General features: G+C 42.9%; 1 protein-coding gene across 1 annotated transcript in view; it reads right to left on the reverse strand.

Annotated features, from left to right (window-relative positions):
- syne1b (spectrin repeat containing, nuclear envelope 1b) overlaps positions 1-21490 on the reverse strand; it is a 117388-nt gene that overhangs the window by 49778 nt on the left and 46120 nt on the right. The window contains exons 50-76 of the mRNA XM_084045307.1: positions 21192-21483; positions 19885-20057; positions 19461-19770; positions 18758-18922; positions 17919-18275; positions 17507-17643; positions 17093-17270; positions 15721-15903; positions 15185-15328; positions 14464-14619; positions 13205-13369; positions 12707-12879; positions 11752-11905; positions 11401-11544; positions 11078-11242; positions 10360-10677; positions 9750-9905; positions 9145-9315; positions 8366-8692; positions 7796-7948; positions 7478-7645; positions 7057-7233; positions 5042-5182; positions 4471-4596; positions 3647-3823; positions 2932-3197; positions 430-2584 (exon numbers count right to left, since the gene is read on the reverse strand). Coding sequence (XP_083901433.1) covers positions 430-2584; positions 2932-3197; positions 3647-3823; positions 4471-4596; positions 5042-5182; positions 7057-7233; positions 7478-7645; positions 7796-7948; positions 8366-8692; positions 9145-9315; positions 9750-9905; positions 10360-10677; positions 11078-11242; positions 11401-11544; positions 11752-11905; positions 12707-12879; positions 13205-13369; positions 14464-14619; positions 15185-15328; positions 15721-15903; positions 17093-17270; positions 17507-17643; positions 17919-18275; positions 18758-18922; positions 19461-19770; positions 19885-20057; positions 21192-21483 — 7231 coding nt within the window. The remainder of the gene's footprint in view (positions 1-429; positions 2585-2931; positions 3198-3646; positions 3824-4470; positions 4597-5041; positions 5183-7056; positions 7234-7477; positions 7646-7795; positions 7949-8365; positions 8693-9144; positions 9316-9749; positions 9906-10359; positions 10678-11077; positions 11243-11400; positions 11545-11751; positions 11906-12706; positions 12880-13204; positions 13370-14463; positions 14620-15184; positions 15329-15720; positions 15904-17092; positions 17271-17506; positions 17644-17918; positions 18276-18757; positions 18923-19460; positions 19771-19884; positions 20058-21191; positions 21484-21490) is intronic.

Genomic DNA, 21490 nt, shown 5'->3' on the forward strand with positions numbered 1-21490 from the left:
TGAAAGCTATTCTTTAATAGTGATAAACTTTAGCAATCAAATATCATACCATCAAAGTGTTTTATTTCTATATTTAATTTACGGAATTAGATTCAATTTAATCATATTAACCCGGGAGTCCCTATTTTAGGCATGATGCCACACGTTGTGGGCTTTTAGATCGGATATTTTCGTTATTTGCCGTATGACTACAGTATAACGCTTAAGTGGTTACATGTCAAGTCCAACAAATATTAAATAATCCTAGTAACATTGCTGCAGAGAAATATTCACGGCCAGTTTCACAGTACATATTGGCACATGTACTGTAAGTTAACATGGAAGCCCACATACAGACTATGACACACAGCAGACCATACCATGCACAATAAATACAAAACATTCAAAAGAGCACAGCATAGCAGTATGATCAATATGAGGACATCTCACCTGTTTGGAAGTCAGAGCTTTTTGAACATCTGCCTGCAACTTTGCCATCTCTTCCAGACTTGTATCCACATGGGCCGGGACATGCTCGTTGGCACTGATGTATTTCTGTTTCTCCCTGCTGCTCAGGGCAGCCACGATCCTCAACATGGACTGCACCTCCTCTTGCATGATTTGCTGCTTTCGGATCTCCTCCTGAACCTTTTCCACCCGCACATCCACAATCACAGCACAGCCAAGATCGTCCCTGACCTGTTGCAGCCAGTCCAGCGTTCTCTTCATCTCCGTCTCAAAGTCTTTACTCTGGACGAACCTGTTCTCGCACTCTTCAATCAGCTCTCCCACAGCAGCTTGCAGGGATCGAAGTTCATCCTGCCACAACAACACCTGATCCTTGGATGCATTGTGACAGGCCTGGTCTGGAGCTAGGGTGTCCATCTGCTCCATCAGCCTGGACAGGTGAGAGTCGGCGCTCTGGAGACTGCCTGCCAGTGTGTGGTAGTTCTTCAACCTTTCCTCAGCCGATTGGGTTTCTGCACTGACTTTAACTAGCTGCTCTTTGGTGGCCTTCAGCTCTGACTGGACTTGCATGCCCATGGCCTTCTGGTCCTCAAATGACTCCAAGGTGTCCTCCAGGTGCTCGACTTTCTGCTCTACCAGTCTTTTGAGGCCGTTGTAGAGGCCGACAAGCTGGGTCATCTCCTCTGGGCGCCAGGGTTGACCAGTGCTACGGAAACCCTCTTTCTTCTGGTTCAGTTCACTCACAGCCAGACCCAGCCTGCTGAGATCTGCCTGAATTCTTTTGTAATCACTCTGCATACTGACAACCTCTTCTGTCTCCAGGCCGACAGGCTGAGATCCAAGATCATTGAATTGTTCCTCCAGCTCTTTCAGTGCCTTGTGAGTGACATCTATGAAAGAGGCGTACTCCTTTCTCGCTAGAATAGCCTGTTGGATTTTCTCCTGTTTTTCTTTGGCCAGTGCTAATATGCTGTTGTATTGCTGGGGGAGAGTATTGAGTTTTTCATCCAAGTAGCAGTGGTCCACTTCATTCAGAGTCGGCAGGATCTCCTGGCCAGCTCTCTGTACAATGAGGAGGAGGTTCTCATATTCAATCGCCTGCTCTATGATTAGTTGATACTTCCGCAGCTGCACTTCCAATTCTGCATCGCCATTCATGAGGTTGATTTCAGGGAATGTGATAATATCTGCTTGTTTCAACCACTGGCATGTTTTTTCCAGGTCTGTCTTGAAGTACTTTCGGGACACAAGTACTTTTTCTAGCTCCTGTAGTCTTTGGCCGCACCTGTGCAGTGTTTTCTCAAAGATCGTCTGCAACTCCTGCAATTTTGTTAGTATTTCATTCTTTTCATCCTCACTGGCATCCCTCATCAGGTCCCTCCCTTGAGACCACAGGGAGTTCAACTCGCTCTGATAGGCCTTCAGACTACTCTGGATATTCCTACATGTCCGCACCTGTTTAGCCAAGTCATCTGGTAACAGAGCAATATACTCCTCTGCCTGAGCCTTCTTCTCGTTCTGCTGGACCCAGTTGATGGACTGACCAACGGCCATCAGGAACTGTGTCCTCTCTGTGAACGCCTTGCTGAGGTGCTTCCTGCGCTGTGATACCTTCACACTAAGAGTCTCCACCTCCAACTGGGTGTCTGTGATCAGGTGCTGCAGACGCTGCCTTTCGTTGAGGCCGAGGTGAGCCAGCACCCTGTCAGCATCATTCATAGCCTGGGCCAAAAGGAGCTGCTTGGCCTCCAGTTCACTGCAGATGCTCAGGTGGTCAAACAGGAAGCTCTGAGCCAGTTCCGGTGGAGGGCTCATCTTCATGGCCTCAGACAGCGCAGGCTGCTGCTCCTCCGCCCAGTCACGAGCCTCCCTCAGACGAGCCTCCACCAGGGCCATATCCTCCAGGGTCATCACTGAATCTTGGATCTTCCTTTCTATCAGGCTTTGCAGCTGGGACCAGCGCTGCTCAAAGTGGCTTATTTGTTCCTTGACAAGCTCTTTGTCATCCAAGTTCAAATGCTGGATGACTTTCTGCCGCTGGTCCTTTAAATCCTCAAGAGTTCCTCTTTGGTCTTGAAGAACTACAGAAAGTTTCCGTAGTGCCTCCAGGTGCTCAGATGAACTTTCAGCGTCCGTTCTATGGTATAAGAAAAGACAGTCATATAGTTGTGAATTCAATGCGAGTTATATAATTATCTTGGACTGATGAACATAAAATTGTGGGGAAACTTTTGCCATGGTATTCAAAAAGTGTTCTAATTCATAATCTCTGACATTTCTTGGAAACTTCATAGCGAAACCAAAAAGGGCAAATGAGGGCAGAACCTAATCATGTTTTTGTCTTTTAAGTCTATTTCAGTCTTTTTATTTCATTTTATACTTTTCTGTTGCTGTTCTTTCCTTTTGTTTTGAAAAGTCACCTGTATCACCTGCTAACAATAAAACATTGATTACTACACAACTACTTGAATGCTACAGCCCCACCTTGCCAGGTTGTCCCACTCTTTGGACACCTGTTCGAACAGAGCCTCCATTGCGGTGATACAGTCGTGATACTCCTTCGCCCTCAGCAGGTCTTCCTCTCGCTGAGCCAGCAGTTTGTTGACTTGGTGACAGAGCTCCAGCCAGGAGTTGCTCAGACGGCCTATCTCTGCATGTTCCGGTGAGTCCTGGCCACCTGTCAGTCTGCTTACACTTTCTGTCATTTTGGTGAGGACACTCTGTTTTGACTGCAGCTGTTGGCTGAATTCCTGTAGAGGTAAACAGATTGGATTGGATTGGATTGAATTCAATCATGGTAACTAGCCAGTGTGCTGGCACGCAGGCACTACCCCATCAAAATAAATAGCTTATTTATTTTATCTAGAGTAAATCAGAGCCATTAACAGTTATTGTGCATATAAACATACTACTGATCGAAAATCAAAAATGTACAGTATCAGCTGGATAGCCATACACTTCTATGGATGTAGTTGGACTCCTTTGTTGGGGAATTGTCAGTGCAGGGGTGATGGTGACATTTCTGATAATTTAACCCCTTATGAGCCTCAGCACTATATCAGGCATGCAAACAGCCCCGAGGTGAAAAAGGTGACAACATGTTGTTTTCTTTCGGGTCAGGTGTCACACAATTGCCCTATTTGGGTTCAAAAAGGTGACTGTAGCAGAAAAGTGACACTTTTGCATGTCTGATTACTACCTTGGCCTGTGACAGCATGTTGTGAGCTATCTTGGTCTCCAGCTCGGCAGGCCTCCTGGAGAAGCTGAGAAGCTGCTGCTCCATATCCTGGAACAAACTGGAGAGCTCCTGCTTCTGTTCTTTGATCTCTCTCCAGCCTTCAGACAGTTCCTGGGCAGTAGACATCCTTTCCTCTATCTGGGGAGCAGATAGACCTTTTAACTACCTCCTACAGTCTCCAAGCCCATTCTTACCATCAAATGGAGGATGCCCTTGTCTTGCACACAATACAAGGACATGTAGGCCCTCCAGAACTCACAATTTATTTAATGTACTTCATATTATTCAATACAAGCTATTATTATTATTCAATATATTCTTTGTGAAAAGAACTGCGCCAATGAATTACTGGTCTTTGCTCTACAGATGCCACCATTGTGTACAGCATGCAATGCATTCTACACATAATGTTTGCATGTTGAATTTATACTTGTTAAGAGTTCTCAATTGCTGCCCAAGCCCGACCCGGCCGTCGGGCCTAAAATGATGATAATTGTTTGGCCCGGGCCTCAATGTTCAGGCCTGTTGAGAACTCTAATACCTGTTGAGTGCTATGTAGGCTATAGACTATTTTCCGCAACAAGCTTTTGCAGGTGAGATCCTGTTGTTTTTGTACGGTATATACATACATACACATACTGTACATACATACGTATACATATATGTCAGTATGTACTGTTAAACTGACATCTGTATAGAAACCAAGGCCACAATAAAATGACTGACCACAGTACATTCATTGTACTGACTGTGAATGATGAACAGGGAGTGTATACGGTACTGACCGTGATTTTGACTCTCTGGACTTCACCAGCTGTGACTCTCACAGCCTCATCAGTCAGGTCACAAACAGAACACACCAAGTCCAGGTAGGTACTGGCCTGCTCCTGGAGGGCCCTATAATGTTTCACCTGTACATGGAGAAAGTAACGATCAAAATGATACAATTATTGGTAAAGGCACAGATTAAGCTTCGATGAAAATCTTAAGGTTCTATACCCAAATTATACTTTATACTATTTCTATGGAATAAAGAGAATACATTTTGTACTGTCCATACTGTATGTTAATTTTACAAAAATAAAACTAGGGTGGAACTAGTTGTGAATAATCCATTCCACTTTTCTTTACGACCCAAAACAAAATGAACAAACCCAGAGAAACTTGTTCATATACAATCCAAAAGAAAGTATTCATCTTTATTTAAAACTTTAATACATCTGTGCCAAATGTTTTAATTTTAAAACAATGTTCAGAATTGGTTGGAAACTACTGACTTAACAGATGGTGTCATACCATTCCAATGCTTCCAGACAGTATAAAAAGGGGCGCACTGGCATTCAGCTGGTCATTTACCTGCTTGAGTGCTTCCTGGAGCCCTGACGGCGGCTGGTCGTTTAACTCCTCGTACACCGTGGAGAGCCATGTCTGGCACTGCTGGAGTGTGTCCTGGTGGCTCACGTGTTTCTGCAGTTCACGATCCAGGCTCTGGTACACCTGGGGAATCAGTTACAAGTTGAATGAATATCCTGTCATGAATTTTATGAAACGATGAATCACTTCATAAACAACTCCTGAGGAATAAGGTTAGGGGCCGCGCACACAGTGCCAGATTTTCAGCGCACTAGTTTTTAAGTATATACCATTAAACATGTATCAGATGTTCAGCTTTTAACATCATGTCTGACATCTTTAAGAACTTATAAACCTACTGCATATACTTATTTTTTTTATATCCCACGATTTTTGTAACCCCCTTTTTTACACCCAGTGCCAATTGTCTATGTAATCCTGGGCACTGCCTACCTGTACTCTGTTACTGTATTCTGTATACCATGCACAAAGAAGGTTATTTTAGCAGAGAATTGTACTGTATTAAGTCAAAGTATTGTTATGAACATGCTCAAATTCATCATGAAAGTATTTAGGGCTAGTATCAAGTATATTGGAAGTATTTAAATTGCATGTACAATCTATATACAATGAACCTAACAAATAAAGTAACAATGTACAGAAATATACAAATTAAGTAAGTTACATTACAAGATACATACAAGATACATGGAAGATGTCTAGCATAAGATGATGAGATACAGTACAGTTCAAGTTAAAGGTCAAGCCCTCATACAACATAATATTTTATCACAGCAAATAAAATACTGTGAACTAAAACAGACAGTTACAACTATTAATTTACTGTATTTATTCAAGACATTCAGGGATCAGCAACCTTTTTGACATGAAGTGCCATGTTTTCATTTTCTTGATAGTCAGTGTGCCATATCAACATTAAGTTTAATTATGACACCACATCAAAATTAAATATTCCAACTGATTTTGATTGTCCATAGGCTATACATAACCTTTATTTTTATTTTCTTCTTTAGAAAAAAATCTTTCACATCAGGATGTAATGCTCATTAGACTCAATAACCCAGAGTCAGAGTCAGAGTTAGGAGCTTTAATGAATGTAGAATTATGTGCAGGGTGTAATTTGTATATACTGTAGATGTGAGGGGATTCATTTAACTGACTAAACTCTTTTTGAATATTTCATTTTAAAAGAAAAAACCTCTCTCTCACACTTATGCCAGTGTGTCAGTGATCACCCTCCCCTGTGCCAATGTTGACACCCGTGCCTAAGGTTGCATACCCCTGCATTATGGTATTTGCTTTGCTCCCCCAGTAAATACATCTGATCATGACTGTGAGGGGAACTGATGAAACCGATGATGACTTCTGCTAAGCAGAAGCTATATCCTATATAGATTTTTCACATGGCCTGTTATAGTGCTACCGGGAGGCCAATCTTTGCAACAAAAAAAATTAGCCCACGATTTTGTAACCCAATTTTTTTCACCCAGTGCCAATTGTCGAAGTAATCCTGGGCACTACTCTCCCTCTGCCAACCTAGGGAGAGCTCGAGAGCCGAGCTCCTTCAATGCATGAGAGCTACTGTAACAAGCCTTCTTATCACCCGACAGGGGGGAGTTTCCCCGGTTGGACGTAGCGCGTGGAAGGAACACGTTATTCCAACCAGTTCCTTTCCCCTCCATCAGGAGCCCCGGCTGGCCAAGGGGAGGTAGTATAGAGACCAGGATTACTGTATGTTTTTGTGAGGGTACCTACCCTAGGGGACACGGGGAGAACATGCAGCAAAACTATTTTTTGACAGAACTCCTACAGATTTTATCAAAATTTCACGCAAGTCGGTACACATGATCTCTATAGTCATGTGATCAAAACGGGTCTGTTTGATTTTTCATATTCCATCCTGATTGGCTAAGATTGACATCTAAAGTTTGCAGGAGTGGCCCGAGAGACTACATTGTGTATGATCTCCATCTCTAAAGTGTTGTTGTGTGACTCACACGCTGTGCAGTGCTGCAGATGGCAGAGTAGCTGTCTCTGGTTCCCTGTTGGTGAGCCTGGACCTGCTGGGTAATCTTGGCTTGCACTTGGCCTGTGCAACTTGCAACAAGATCCTCTCCTTTCTGGTTTAGACTGGTCAGACGTTCTTCAAAACTGGATATCTCCTCCATTATGGCCTGAGGAAAAAAACGTTTGATTATCGTTATGAAAATAATGGAACTATAGAAAAAATAAACGCCAATTAAAAACAGGTTTGTTGAAGTTCTACTGTGTAACCTTTTCAATTACACAAAATGTTATTCACAACTGTCTACCCCTGACACTCTAGCAAAAATGACATAGGCACCGGAAATGTAAATTAATGTTACATAGTATGACTTTAAAGAACAGGCCTTCTAATTGACATGTGGGATTGGTCACCTTATGTCGGGCCAGCTGCTGAGTGGCCATCTCCATACTGCTGGTCTGCATGGAGTCGGAGGTAACCAGTCTACTGGACATCTGTAGGAGCCACTTCTCCGCCTCCTGAAGCTCACTGTTGTAATCCTCGTGCTCTTTCACCCACTCCACAAGGCTCTGGACCTGAGTCTGCAGGATAACAGAGATGATCCATCTCAGATATATTGTACCAAAGCAACCCACTCATCACAACAGGTACAGTAGGGAGGGCATTTTGTCAACGGACCAGGTAAGCACAACTCCTTGCATTTGACAGTCAGAGTCCTGCTGAATTCATACCTTAGCCGCTATGCAAATGTCTTGATAGTCCAGCCGCAGTTTGCTCATGTTGTCACCGATGGTGGGGTCCCGCACTATGTCGAGCAGGGCCTCCCCTTTCTCAATGACAGACTTCACCGCTGATTCGTGAGACTGTACTGTCTGCTGGATGGTCTACATATGTACAGGGGGGGGAAAAAATGTTTCACTTTGGGTAAAGGTTGTTTTACGATTTAGGTGTAAATGTGAATGTTAAATTATTTTTTTTTTATTATTGTTTCATAGATCATGTTTTGTAATTATTGTGTTGTGTTGTGCCATGTTGTATAACATTCTATCATGTTTTATTATATAGTTTTGTACTGTAATTATTGTACTGTATTGTATACATTTTGCTCTGTACTTTAACATTGTATTCTATCTTATCACAACATCCTATTGGATTGTGTAACCCAAAAGGCTATTGTGTTATCCCATAATGTGTTATATTCATACTGTATATACCGGTACTGTACCTCCAATCGGTGAAAATTTTAAACATAACACAAGGAAAACTAAACTAAATATTCAGATCACAGTCCCATAAACTACCTTGTACTTGGCAAGCTGAGCCTTCTTCTGGTAGAGTTCAGCTTTGGGCTCTACGGTAGATGCTAAAAGATTTTTGGTCTCAGCGACCCACTGTGCCTGGGTCTTATATTTGTCCAGGAAGTCTTTGCAAAGTGAGATGCACTTCTCTAGGGAGCTGTGCTCCGTGCGCAGAGACCCTGTCAAGAATTCCAGCTGGGCGAGGCGGGCTTCCACCTCTTCTTTGAGCTGCTCTGCCTCAGGCTCCTCTAGGAAAGTCATGGCCCGCTTTGTCTTCTCCCTCATGGTTTTCAGGAAGGTGTGGCCTTGCTCCAAATCAGCTTGCAGAGCCTGCATAGAAAGCGCTATTAATTAGGGCCATTAATCAGAAACAGCACACTAAGGGTCATTTATGTATTTGTAGATCGGCTATCCCAGATCCCAGTGCGACACCGGTGTGCAACCAAGTGTAACCAAAGAGTAATCCTTTTAGTGTCATTACAGCAATGTTACACAAACGTTATAGAAGATATTACTACTCTACATTACAATACTGAAGCATAAACCCACCTCTATGTTGCATAATAGCGTAATGTAATGAATTAGTAACATGTAATATATATTAGCAATATATTCTATATTTTTGTAACAAGTGTCATGGTGAATTATATTTTATACTATAGTATACAATATGAGGCAATAGCCTCATATCGTATCCTAACATGACATATCGTATTATATTTTATCCTATCATGTCATACTGCTAGATTTTACCCAACTTTTTTTCAACAGGAGAATCATACCTCCAGTTTCTTCATCTTTCTGTCCATGGCCATGCGGTCTACTATGTCAATGCTGATTGCCACGGTGCTAAAGTTGTTCTGTGCGGTGCTTAGCCAGTCTGAGAAAGTGCTGAAAACATTCTGGGCTTCTTCAATACATGACAATTCTTCCTGGAGCTGTTTGTTGGTCTCCTGATGAGAAGAAGAAAACATATATTGAAACTAGAAACGGCGCTTCACAGAGCACATATCTTCGGTAGGCTGGGTGGCTTAGCAAGGGCTGTGTAAGTCGTGGGTTGCAATCGTCAGGACCCAAGGAAGGTGCAGGGGGAAATAGTCTATCAACTGAAGTTAGGCTATTTAATATCATATCCATCATCAAAACCATTTCATAAATGACCAGTTTTGTGTGTTAAGTGTGTGCAGATTCAATGCATGTATACACCCAAGTGGATATGGTATAAGGTATATTGATTGATTGACATCTTTATTGACAAAATGCATATGCATGAACATATTTGTAAACTTCTGTCAAAAGGATAAAACAAAATAAAGCTTAAAGCTTACAGTATGATACACATTAACCGTGTGTAAGTGTGTCTGTATTGTGTATCGATGGTTGTTACCATTAAATGCAAAAGTAGAGCATGGTAGCGTGCTGTGATCTGGGTGGCTCTGGCGCAGATCCGGCTGCTGATATGGGTCTCATCCAGAACCTGGTGAGCTAAAATACTCAGACCTTCCATTTCCTCCTGGTACACCAGAACCTCCTCTTGCCAGCTCTGATTAAAAATGAAAATAATCGAATTAGAATTAAGTGGCAGGCCAACCCTTGAATCACTCTACAGTACATCTAATAATCAACGCAGCATCATCAGTCAACTTTCTAACACACACAACAGTATCTGACAAGAGCTCAGTGTTCGATTTACATCTTGGCTTTCAGGGGAACTATTGAGTGAGGTTACCGTTTTTTTTTGTTCCCCGCTGAGAAACAAACAATTTATTTTCCAATGCACAGTGGACAGGCTATAGTTTGCATTACTTTGTTGCAGACCATGACAATTATGAACATGACCACAGATTCAAACATCAAAAGATGTTGTCGAAAGACAACATATTGAGTGTGCAACTGTACATGCATGGATAGTAACAGCAATAGACAACATTGGGTTGACATTTCATCATCTTTGTCAAGTGAAACTTGACGAAATGGTCGCGAGAACCCCTGCTGACCTTGATCAGCTCCAGCTGGGCCTCTTTAGTGGCAGCGTCGGACCGCCGGTGGCTACGCAGCTGCCCCTTGGTCTCCATGCCCTTGAGCCAGCTGTCTAGTCGCTGGAACTTCTGCTCCATCTGTCGGAGCTTTGCCAGAGCACTGTTGAGCTGCGCCCGGGTGTCGCCGAGCCGGGCCTGGTACAGCTTCCAGTCCTGCTGCACGGTCTCCAGGGCCCGATCCTCAATCTGGGGCACCCCCCAGGGAATGACCAGCTCTCGGCTGACCTGCAGGGTGTTAAGCAGCGCCTGGCCCTCCGTACAGTGAAGTTGTAGTTCCTGAGATAAGGGGGTATCAGTATTGTCAGGTCTCTATAAACAGTACAATAAGCCTTTGTATTACAGCCGTTATAACTGCAATATTAACAAGCTACTGTTTTTAACCTTGACTTGATTTTTGTGGTACACTTGAATTTCTCTTCTGTGTATTATGGGAACTTCAGTGTTGCTGTGTGCTTCATTACGCCATGAAATTCTTAAGATGGGCCTGCACAATTAAGAACTTCACCCATGTTACTTGTAATGTGATATAAAGTTTGATTCTCTGATTCTCTCTGATCATAAACTTAATAATGCTTTTATCTGGGTGGGTCCCCATTTGGTCATATTTGTACACTCTCTGAGTAAAATGAACAATACAGTCAATACATTTATCTACAAAGAAGAGCTCTTGTTGGACCTGTAGCTTCTGAAGTGTCTCCTCCAGTGTGTCAACATCACCCTCCAGCTGGGTGTAGCAACTCAGCTTCTCCTGGTCTTCCTCCAGCCAGTCCTCAAATGCATGTAGACCACGCTGGTACTCCTGATGGGCCTTCACCAACTCTTCTGCCTTCCCTACTGCCCTCTGTGTTAGAAGTACATGTAGTAATACGAAGATATTAGCTATAATAGGACAAACATAACGCCACACATACTGTAATGATTGAAGAAGTGATTTAAAAGATAACACAAGGTTTGACATTGTGTTGCGGCCTGGTATGTTTATGAAATTCTTGACATTACCATGGCATTGTCTTTGGCGGTGTTATATCGCTCCTGCAGGTCTTGAAGCTCCAGCTGAGTGACATAGTGTTCTGCCATACTGTCACTCTTGGTAGTGATGGTGTCCAACAGCGTGCTGTGACTGAGCACTTCTTCATACAGCAGCTGAAAAAGAACACAGGAGAACAACATCTTCCATGACTTTGTTTCTTGTTTCTGTCAGAGCTGGGCCAAATAGTTACTATAATACTTAAGATTAACAGTATGCAAACTCAACACAATTCAAACTGTGTAAACCTCAGTCAACCATTGTATTGCACAAATGCACTAAACTAACCCCTGCTTGCTACAAATGTAAGATGACGGCAGTACCTTGGCTTTGCCCAGATTGGCGGTTTTATCTCTCATTTCCGAGCACTGTTTGTCAGTAGGATCCAAGCTGTCCTCTACTCTCTCCACCCATGCCACAAACTGACGCACATCCTCTTGGTAGCTGGTCCATTGAGAGAGAGAACCCTCCAGCTGGCTGTGAAAACACAGAATACAGCAACACTGTTACTCGCTGATCTGACTGACCACCTGAGATAGGAGGCTCTGGTGTAACGCTGTTGATTTCACCAATTTTAGTCTATTCATTATTGGCATGAACTCAAATATTTGAGTTGTAGCAGGTTCCATTTACAGTACCCATGATTTTTTTTTTTTTTGCTATTTTAGTTGCGTTGTTGGACAATAAATGCATTGTTTTAATGCACTTATTATTGAATTACTTTTTCTGTATTTCTCTACTATCAAAGGACCACAATGGAAGCTCTCAGGATTTTTGTATCCACGAAACTGTCCAATTGAATAAATGAATAAAAAAATAACTCCACTCTGCTACTTGGAACAGAATCATTTTCAGATGGTGGGTGGACTGGATGAGATGGTGTGTAATTAACTTTCATGGTCACATGGGAAGGGCTGAATGATAGTGACTGCCAGTCAACAAGTAATCATAGCAGTGTCATGATCCAGATAAGTGCATCCCATCTACAAGCTCATAGATCATGTGAGCTTATAGATCAGCTATTTTTGAAACGTTTGGAAAGTGTGTGTTTTATAAATATTGAACCAATGAAAAGTAGCAAGAGGTTGTAACTAAATAATAACTACAATGGATCCATTGGAACACAAATCTTTTTACCATTTCCTGAAAAGGAACATATAAGGTTTCCAACCGACACCAACAATATGGTATATAGTCTCTTGGTGTAAAACTCAGTGTTCAGTTGATATATCTCCACAGACAGCCCCCATCAGTGAGTCTCAATAGTGGAAGAATGACCTTTTGCATTGTATGGAAGCAGAGAGGAGGGCATCCCAGGAATCCCTTAGGTCCTGGATGTGTTTACAGACCACAGGCACTCCTTCAGCTGAGGTGTTTCTCTGGACCGACTCTCCTCTGGTTGTCAGCATCTTCAGCTGAATCTCCTTCTCCTGGCGAGCAGTCAGTAAGGCCTGGTGCATGAAAACACACATTTAATGCACATATATACACACACACACGGTCGCACAGATCACCGCGAAGCACCGCGTTGTGAGCTTGTAGATGGAAATGATTTGCTTTTTTCATTTCATTTACCAAATACTTTTGAATTTTTTGGGGGAATTGATGAAAAGTTGTGATTTTTTTTACTTTAACTTTTTTTAATCTTTTTTTTTTTATTATTCAATTAAAATAAACAATATTATTTTTATATGTAGGAAGAAAATGATATTTACTGGCGACCCATAAAAATTGGTCCGCGACCCACTGTTTGGGAAACAGTGGTCTATACAGTACCTCCAGTTTGATCATCCTGCTGTCTAGAACGTTCTTATCAGCAGTGGGAGAGCAGTAGGTCTGCAGCATGTGGCTGGTGTCAGCCACCCAGTTCTGCAGCTCCTTCAGCCCCTGAGAGAACAGCTGGTGCTCAGTGACGATGCGGTCGATTCGCGAAGCCTTCTCCTACAGAGCCACAAAGCAGGCAATAACCAGGAAGTTACCATCTGATGAAGCATTGCATGGTGTAATTTGATGAACAATTCAACCTGATATTGACAGACAAAAGCAATATTTACAGTAAGCATCTAGTCAGTTAAATGACTAGGATCCTCTATAGATTCTATAGTAGCCCTAACAATTTCATTAACAGTACTGTTAACAGAAAGACAGAGCTTGTCTCCAGCCCCAATGTGAGCCATTCTTTCTATGGGGAAGAATGTCACTTCAAACTGTAACTCAGGTATGTACAGTACTGTAATAATACCTTCTAAAACAGGGGTTTTCAACTGATTTTGACCCAGGGACCACCATCCTGACTAAGAGCAACCTGGGGACCACCACTATTGTGCGTGGTGGGTCCATCATAGACCCACCCCACACAGGGGGTTCATGCACCACAGGGAGCTGGAGAAAATAGCTATAATATCTAATAAAACACAGTGATTTTGTTTGAATATGATGGAATATGATTAAGGATTACTGGATTGTGGTAAGCTCATATTTCATATCACACACACACACACACACACACACACACACACACACACACACACACACACACACACACACACACACACACACACACACACACACACACACACACACACACACACACACACACACACACACACACACACACACACACACACACACACACCATACAGTAAGAACTCCTGTACGTTATTAAAAGTAAAAAAAAAAAAATGTATGCATGGCCAGGGACCACCTGCAATACCACCGGTTGAAAACCCCTGTTCTAAAACATAAGGATTTTCTGAGTCAATGGTAAATGTGTGCCATTGTAAAAATGTAAGTGCTGCTTGGTGAATTATAGTATGAATAAGTATATGCCAAATGTGTGAATCTTATCAAAACCCCTGAAGTCATGATTTACAAGGTACAATGAGCAATGTTGACATGGCATTCTCTCCCAAAGACAGAAAGGTAGGTATCAGGGCTTGGCCTCATCCACTCTAGTGTCTCAGTCTCCTTCCTCCAGCACTACCACCCCAGGGGACAGGTACTGTAGGCAGACTGGTAGCCAAGTGTTACTGTACCTTGGTCAGGTTGGTTAAAGCTAGGTACTGAGCGGAGAGCTGCGAGACACGGTGAACAAAGCCCTTTCCGGCCGCGTGTTCATCCCACAGCAGTTGGGCCTTCTCTTTCAGCCTGATCAGCTGAACCTCCAGAGAGGCTAACTCCTCTAGCACAGACTGGAAGAGCAACAAGCAGGTTATCACAGAACAAGCAAGTTATCACAGATGCATGCAAGCAAAAATAGAGACAGACCCAAGGCAGTTGACTTTAGACACTTAATGTTAGGCTGGGTTAGAGATGGCAACAAGGCTGAAAAGAAAATCTGTCCCATGTTATGGTGAAAAGAAACCTGGCGTCTACAAAGGCTGTTGGTAGTTGTGAAATGCAATCAAGGTTTCAAATATAGCAGACAGGTTGAAGCATTGAGCAGGTTCTATGAAGAATATCAGCTACAAATAGCTTGAGAATGATCTGATTTAAAACAGTGTTAAAAGTAGCAAGATGAGCAAACAAGATGGCAGGAGCAGACAGGTAAGCCATCAGTGGTTAGGACTAGCTGCAGAGCTTTTGAAAACAGCACCTAAACCCTACGCTAATGATTGGTACTCTCTGTAGCAGAGCTGGAATGGTGAGCTTCTGTTGTGACGGCGGTACAGTGCCAATGGTACTATTACGCTGGCTGGTGAATAGTTCTTCATGGAGCAGAGTGATGGAAGCCCACTGATCCATGAGCATCAGTACCTGTAGTTTATGCAGCTCCTGCTTCTTGGCTGTGAGGTCATGGAGCCGTGCACTGCTCTCCTTCACAGCCAGCTCTGTTGCATTCAACCAATCCTGAAGAGGCTCAGCGCTCGCCTCAAAGTCTCTCATTTGACACAGAAGGTTCTGGAAGATATAAATTAAATAGTTATTACTTACGTAGATAGTGCTATTATTAGTTTTATTTGCCGCAAAGCCATGACCTTTTTTGTCTGCTCGTCACACTGCCTACTTGTCAATTGGCTAGGTTTAAGAAAGTTCCAGCTTTTAGCTATGTGCCTACTGTGCAGTTTTACATCCAACACTTGTTGTATTACCTGCTGTATTGTACTGTATGTATATGCATCGATCCATGAATCTGCCTATGTATTCCATCATGCATCTATCTACCCTATCGTATCTTTCCTTCTGGAATTAATATTTCAGCAGAAGTTGATTAGACAAAATCGATTTTCCCCTCAATGAATAATTAACATTGCACAAACATAATGGTCAGAGAAAAACGCTTTGATGTTCACTTGTAAATTTGTTTCTCTGTTGTGCAGGTTGGTCATCAGGTTTTTCCAGTCTTCTCTGGCGGTGTTCATTTTAGCCCGAACCGCGTCAGCTCTGTCTTTAGCAGTGATACTGGTGACCAGTTCACCGTTCACCACCACAGCATTCAGTTTAGCTTGACCCTGCTCTCTGTCACTGAGGAACTCCTATGGAGAAGAAGCAGTACAGGAGGAAAAAGTGGTTAAAACTACTACTACTATAATAATAATAATAATAATACAGTAGCTATCTATGCAGTATGCAATAACCTTCACAGAATGTATTTAATTTCCAATGTTCTCGTATTTTACATTACATTACATTACATTACAGTCATTTAGCAGACGCTTTTATCCAAAGCGACTTACAATAAGTGTATTCAACATAGGTAGGGAACGAAAACTACTAATCACCAGAAGTTTTAAGTACATTTCCTGCAAAAACAAGCAACCAAGAGTATACCTAGCGCTAAGGTAAAAGTGCAATATATCAGCTACCTACTTTCTTAAACAGATGAGACAAAAATGGCAAAATCAAATGAGCACGAGCTAAAACAAATAAGTGTATCGACTAAACAAGTCGAATCCAATAAAACAATACAAAAATAAAACAAGAGTTCGTACAACTAGTTAACAACAAGTAGGCCAGGCAAAGAGGAAGGATAGTGTTTCCTGAAGAGGTGGGTTTTCAGCCTGCGGCGAAAGATGGGCAGTGACTCTGCTGTCCTAACATCAGTGGGAAGTTCATTCCACCACTGTGGGGCCAGAACAGAAAAAAGTCGTGACCGTGTCGATCGACCAGAAGGACCGTTGAGTGGCGAGGGAGTCAGTCGCCCCGAGGTGGCAGACCGGAGTGGTCGGGCAGGGGTGTGGGCATTGACCAAAACCCGGAGGTAAGAAGGAGCTGTTCCTTTCACTGCTCTATAGGCTAGCACCAGGGTTTTAAACTGAATGCGAGCTGCTACGGGGAGCCAGTGCAGAGAACGGAGAAGGATAGTTGTGTGGGAGAACTTGGGGCGGTTGAACACCAGACGAGCCGCAGCTTTCTGAACAAGCTCCAGAGGTCTGATGGCTGATGCCGGAGCACCAGCAAGGAGGGAGTTGCAGTAGTCCAGGCGGGAGATTTTACACTATCAAACTAGCTAGCATGCAGAACTTTCCTGCATCTTTTGTTAGGGAACCACCGTCCCACTCCCTACACTCCTTACTATTTCTTGCATGTAATCTTAGTGATACGAAATGTTCGCTTATTCTACAGTTCACTGTAAGTCACACTAATGTAAAGATTAAGCTTTCATGTTATGGATGGTCCTTGAGCAATTCAGGATCCCCCATACATTTTAAGCCAGTGTTATACCTGGATCTTGTGGAGACTGGATGAGGCCTCGCTGAGATTCTGAGGTACATCGAAACACTTGGCTGTGTTAATCTTGGCGTTGACCAGCCACTGCTGGAACTCTCTGAAGGCCAACCGGAATCCCTGTTCTAGTATCTTTTCTTTGTTCTGACACTCCCTGGAGGCCTGCAGGCTCAGACTTTGGGAAAGATAAAGAAAAGATTTATGGTACATTTCTATTAAAATAAACTGCCTTTTTTCAAGCTCCACAGCTAGCATTATACCAGTAATTGTTCCTTCAATTGTTAGGGTGCTCTTTCACTTCATGATACTGCCATGCAGTGCTGGGTTTTTATTGAAAGTAATGTTTTCTATTCTTATGGGAAGCATGATGAGCTCAATAAGGTGTAGTAAAGGGTATTTGGTGACACTTGCCTGTTGTACTCTTTGATGAGAGAAGACACTCTCTCCGATTGTGTGCCTAGATCCCTGGAGAACCGACAGAGGTCATTTAGCTGAGTCTTCAGACTATCAGACATGGGATCAGCTTTGACAAGCCCCTCCAGAGTATCCTGAATGGAAAAAAATAATAATATAAGCAAGAATTTAAAAAATTACAGTGAGAATTTCCCAAACTCATGGATATTTCATAAACATCATTCATTTACTATGACACGGACATCTGATTTATTTTGCTGATTCAGAATAATACCATTTCGGCACTGGGAACCACACTTTAAAGTAGACAATATTTCCTCAATCAGGAAGACAAAAAGTTCTCAAATCAATATTGCATATAGCCTGACAGCCTGACATACAGTAAACCCTTACGTCAGCCAAAACGTACCTTTGCAATCTGCCAGCCCTTAACAGCCTCCTCTCCGCTGTATTTGCCCTCTGACTGGGCGAGCCGGAGTCGCCAGTCCTGTAGCTGACTGCTGAAGTCCTGCAGATCCTGCTCCAACCGGATAGCCAGACTGTTGAACTCCTGCTCAGAACTGGCTATCTGAGAGAGAGCAGTCTCCAGACCAGCACGTGTCTGCAGTGCCCCACGCTCCCACTGCTCCCACGAGGACAGAAGGGCAGCCTCTTCTCGCTCCACAGCTTCAAAGCCCCCAGAGGCAGTGTGGTCTCTGGCTGCAGCCCCACACCTCTGGACACGGTTCAGCCTCTCTCTGCCACGTTGTTTGGAGTCGATGAGCTCCTGGAAGAGACAAGACAACACAATTACTACAGCCATGGTCAACTGAAATTGTATTTGCTACTCACCCATAAGCTGAAAGACAATTGAATAGAGGCAGGGCATAGAATGTGTATAACGATAACACCAGTGGTTACAAAGCACATAAGGAAAATAAAATATTGCCACTAGCCCTATTGAACATTTAATCCATCCCACCAGGCTGTGCTGTCTAGAACTCTACACTTTGGTGAGCTCCACTTGAAAAAAACCTAAGTTACCAAAATTTGCGCTTGAGTTTAATGCAACTTTGATAGTAGATAGTACATCATAGTACCTTTTTTGCATACAGTATGCCTGTATTATTGTAATATTGACTTTATTTAATTCTTCACTTTAAAAAAAATCCTATTAAAGCATATTTTATTTATTTGCAAATGTAAAGTGCACTGATGCGTTGTACTCTAGTAATGGAAGGTTGGCTATCATGCTTTGTGAATTCTTACCTGCACTTTACAGAGCTTCCTCTTTATGGAGGCTGAATCTCCTGAAAGGTCTGACCAGCGCTGGAGCTCCTCTTTGGCTGAGATAAGCCAATCATTGAAGTCTCTGACAGCATCCTGGTACTGCTCATGCTCAGACACAATCCCCTCCATGGACTGGACTTTACCCTTGGACAGAGGTATCAGGACAGTGTAAGCAAGTACGACTGGACATCTAGGCCCTAGATCAAATCATATTTGAACATTTGGAAATATAATGTTTTTAAGGGAAAGTGTATAGAGACAAGAAAGTGAGTGCAGAGAGAGAAAAGACATGTGAGACCTAACCTATCTTTTTGCCAAAGGGTGGAATATGTCTCATAGGACAACAAAGTGTCAGAACGTTTTAGACAATCACATGAAGGTATTGAAAATGTATTTTGGAATACTTTTCTGTGACTGCAAACATACCTTGGAGTATCTGAGCTGTGCTAATGTGCAAGATCCTACCCTGTCACAAAAAAACTTCAGGGTTTGATCTCCATCACAACAAGACACAAGAGAAACTTCCAGAACCAGTTCCAGAGATTTGTAGCCAACACTGTACTATAGTTTGTCTGATGGTGGGGGCAGGTGAAGGGATCACGTTTTACCAAGTAGGTTAAGAAAACTACCCTAACAATTACTTACAAACACCTTTTGAGGGTCTACTGTAAGTCTAAACTACCTTGACAACAGCGGAGATATCAGCGAAGTGAGCGCTGAGTTCTGCCCTCGGCTCTGGTCCAAAGTTTTGGTCGGCAGTTTTCTCATGCAGCTCCACAGCTTTTTCTGTAAGTCGTGACAGCGCTGTTGCATGGGCTTCTACATCAGCCTGGATGGCCCGGAGACGCTCCAGCATAGAGGCCTTCTCCTTTAGGCCTGGCTGCTGAGGCATAGCCATACCAAACTCTTGCTCCACCGACTCCATCCACTGTTGAAGCTGGCTCTTGTTCTCCTGGAAGCAGCTCCACTGAGCCACTGTCCACTCCAGACGGCTGTAGGGGGGGGTGTGTGGGTAATTAGCAGGGCAAACACTTAATGGACACTCCAAGCACATTTAAACTAATACCAGTAAACCAAGGATCCAGTGAAGGGCATTGGTTTCTCACCTGTGGCAACTCATGGCGGTCATCAGCATGTTAGCCCAAGCATCTTTCAGTCTCTGTAACTGTGAGCGGATGGCCTCCTGTCCCGCCACGCTGTTGTGCTTAAGGACCTGCTCACCCTTCCCTACCGTCATGTTCAGCTTCACCTCGCCTTCCCCCTTCATCAGAAGGATATCCTACATGTAAAAGAGGAAGGGGGGATGAGAACAACATGGGCCAGATCCCATTTTGAATGTGCAACATGGATGAGCATTACAGTGACTGCCCCATACTGTAAGTCTATACTGTAGGTTTAAACCCTTGTAAATTAAAAAGAAACCTTGTAAACATGTGTAGACCATTCTAAATAAGAATTAGTTCTTAATCTTGCCTGCCTGGTTAAATAAAGGTAAAATACATTTTAAAAACTGCAACAGCCATGTGCTCTGTTGAAGCGTCATTGAGCAAGTCGGTGGTTCTCAAACCTTTTTTGCTTCAGAACACTGATTGCTGAATCCCAATATCCCCTTTACCCTACTACAACCTTCTGCTAGCATATGATGCTATGAATGAATGATAATCCACCTTTTGAAGAATATAACTTTACAAATAAATGGAGTGAAAGACTTGTAACTAGTGCTGCCTGAGCAGATTAATTTTAAACAGTTGTGCTGGCCCTGTACAAACGTAATTGACACAAGGTATGAACGATCAACATTCTTTAACATAGCATTTGCCCTGTGCCTTTTCATGCATGAGCACAAAGCCAAAACAATGACATCATCACACGCACCACACACACACACACACACACACACACAACAACAAAAAAGGATGTAGGGGCGTGCTCCAATGAGTCCCTTTGTAGTTGTTAAGTAAGTGTCTGGATAAGAGAGACAGCTAAATTGTACAAATGAATCATCATGCACATACTACAAACTAACCAAACAAACACACAATATTGTGAAGCAAAGGACAAGGATTTTGTGAAGCGTATTACATAACTACTGTACATGAATAAACCATTATTTTATCCATCTGTATGGGTCAGTATGGTAAGACAATAAAACTGGCACATATTTTCCATGGTTAGAGATGCTCTCCATAGACACCCATGGCAGTTACTGTAAGTCTGCTGTCAGAGTGCAATATGTTTTTATGATCATATGGTATTATAATGTATGATTTCAGAAAATAATATAATTATTATATACTATTAATATTGTTCACAATTATGCCATTTTCACTCTGCTGTATAACGCAAAAGTTATGGAAGCTTGCTTAAACTGCGATTGAGATGTTTTTTTGGTGCCAGATATTACGTTATTTACCTGTATAAGACCGAGTCTCTTTTCTAGGGTCTCTTTATTGCCGACGGTGCTGTTGAGTGAAGCCAGGCGCTCCTGGACCCCATTAAGCCAGATCCAGGTGGTCTGCAGTGTCTCTTCAAAGGCCTGTTGTTCCTGCAAGGTGAGCTGGCAGCTGCGTAGCCTCTCTCTGACACGTCTCAGCAGGGCCTGGTACTGGGACTGCAGCTGAGCTGATACCCGTGTCTCACTGCCGTCTCCTCGGCCGCCCTCATTCAGTGCCTGGCCCTCCTGGCCCAAACGCTCAAATGAGTCCCTGTGTG

This window comes from Gymnoscopelus microlampas, assembly GCF_963454915.1.
Source record: "Gymnoscopelus microlampas genome assembly, chromosome: 20".
Classification (NCBI taxonomy): domain Eukaryota; kingdom Metazoa; phylum Chordata; class Actinopteri; order Myctophiformes; family Myctophidae; genus Gymnoscopelus; species Gymnoscopelus microlampas.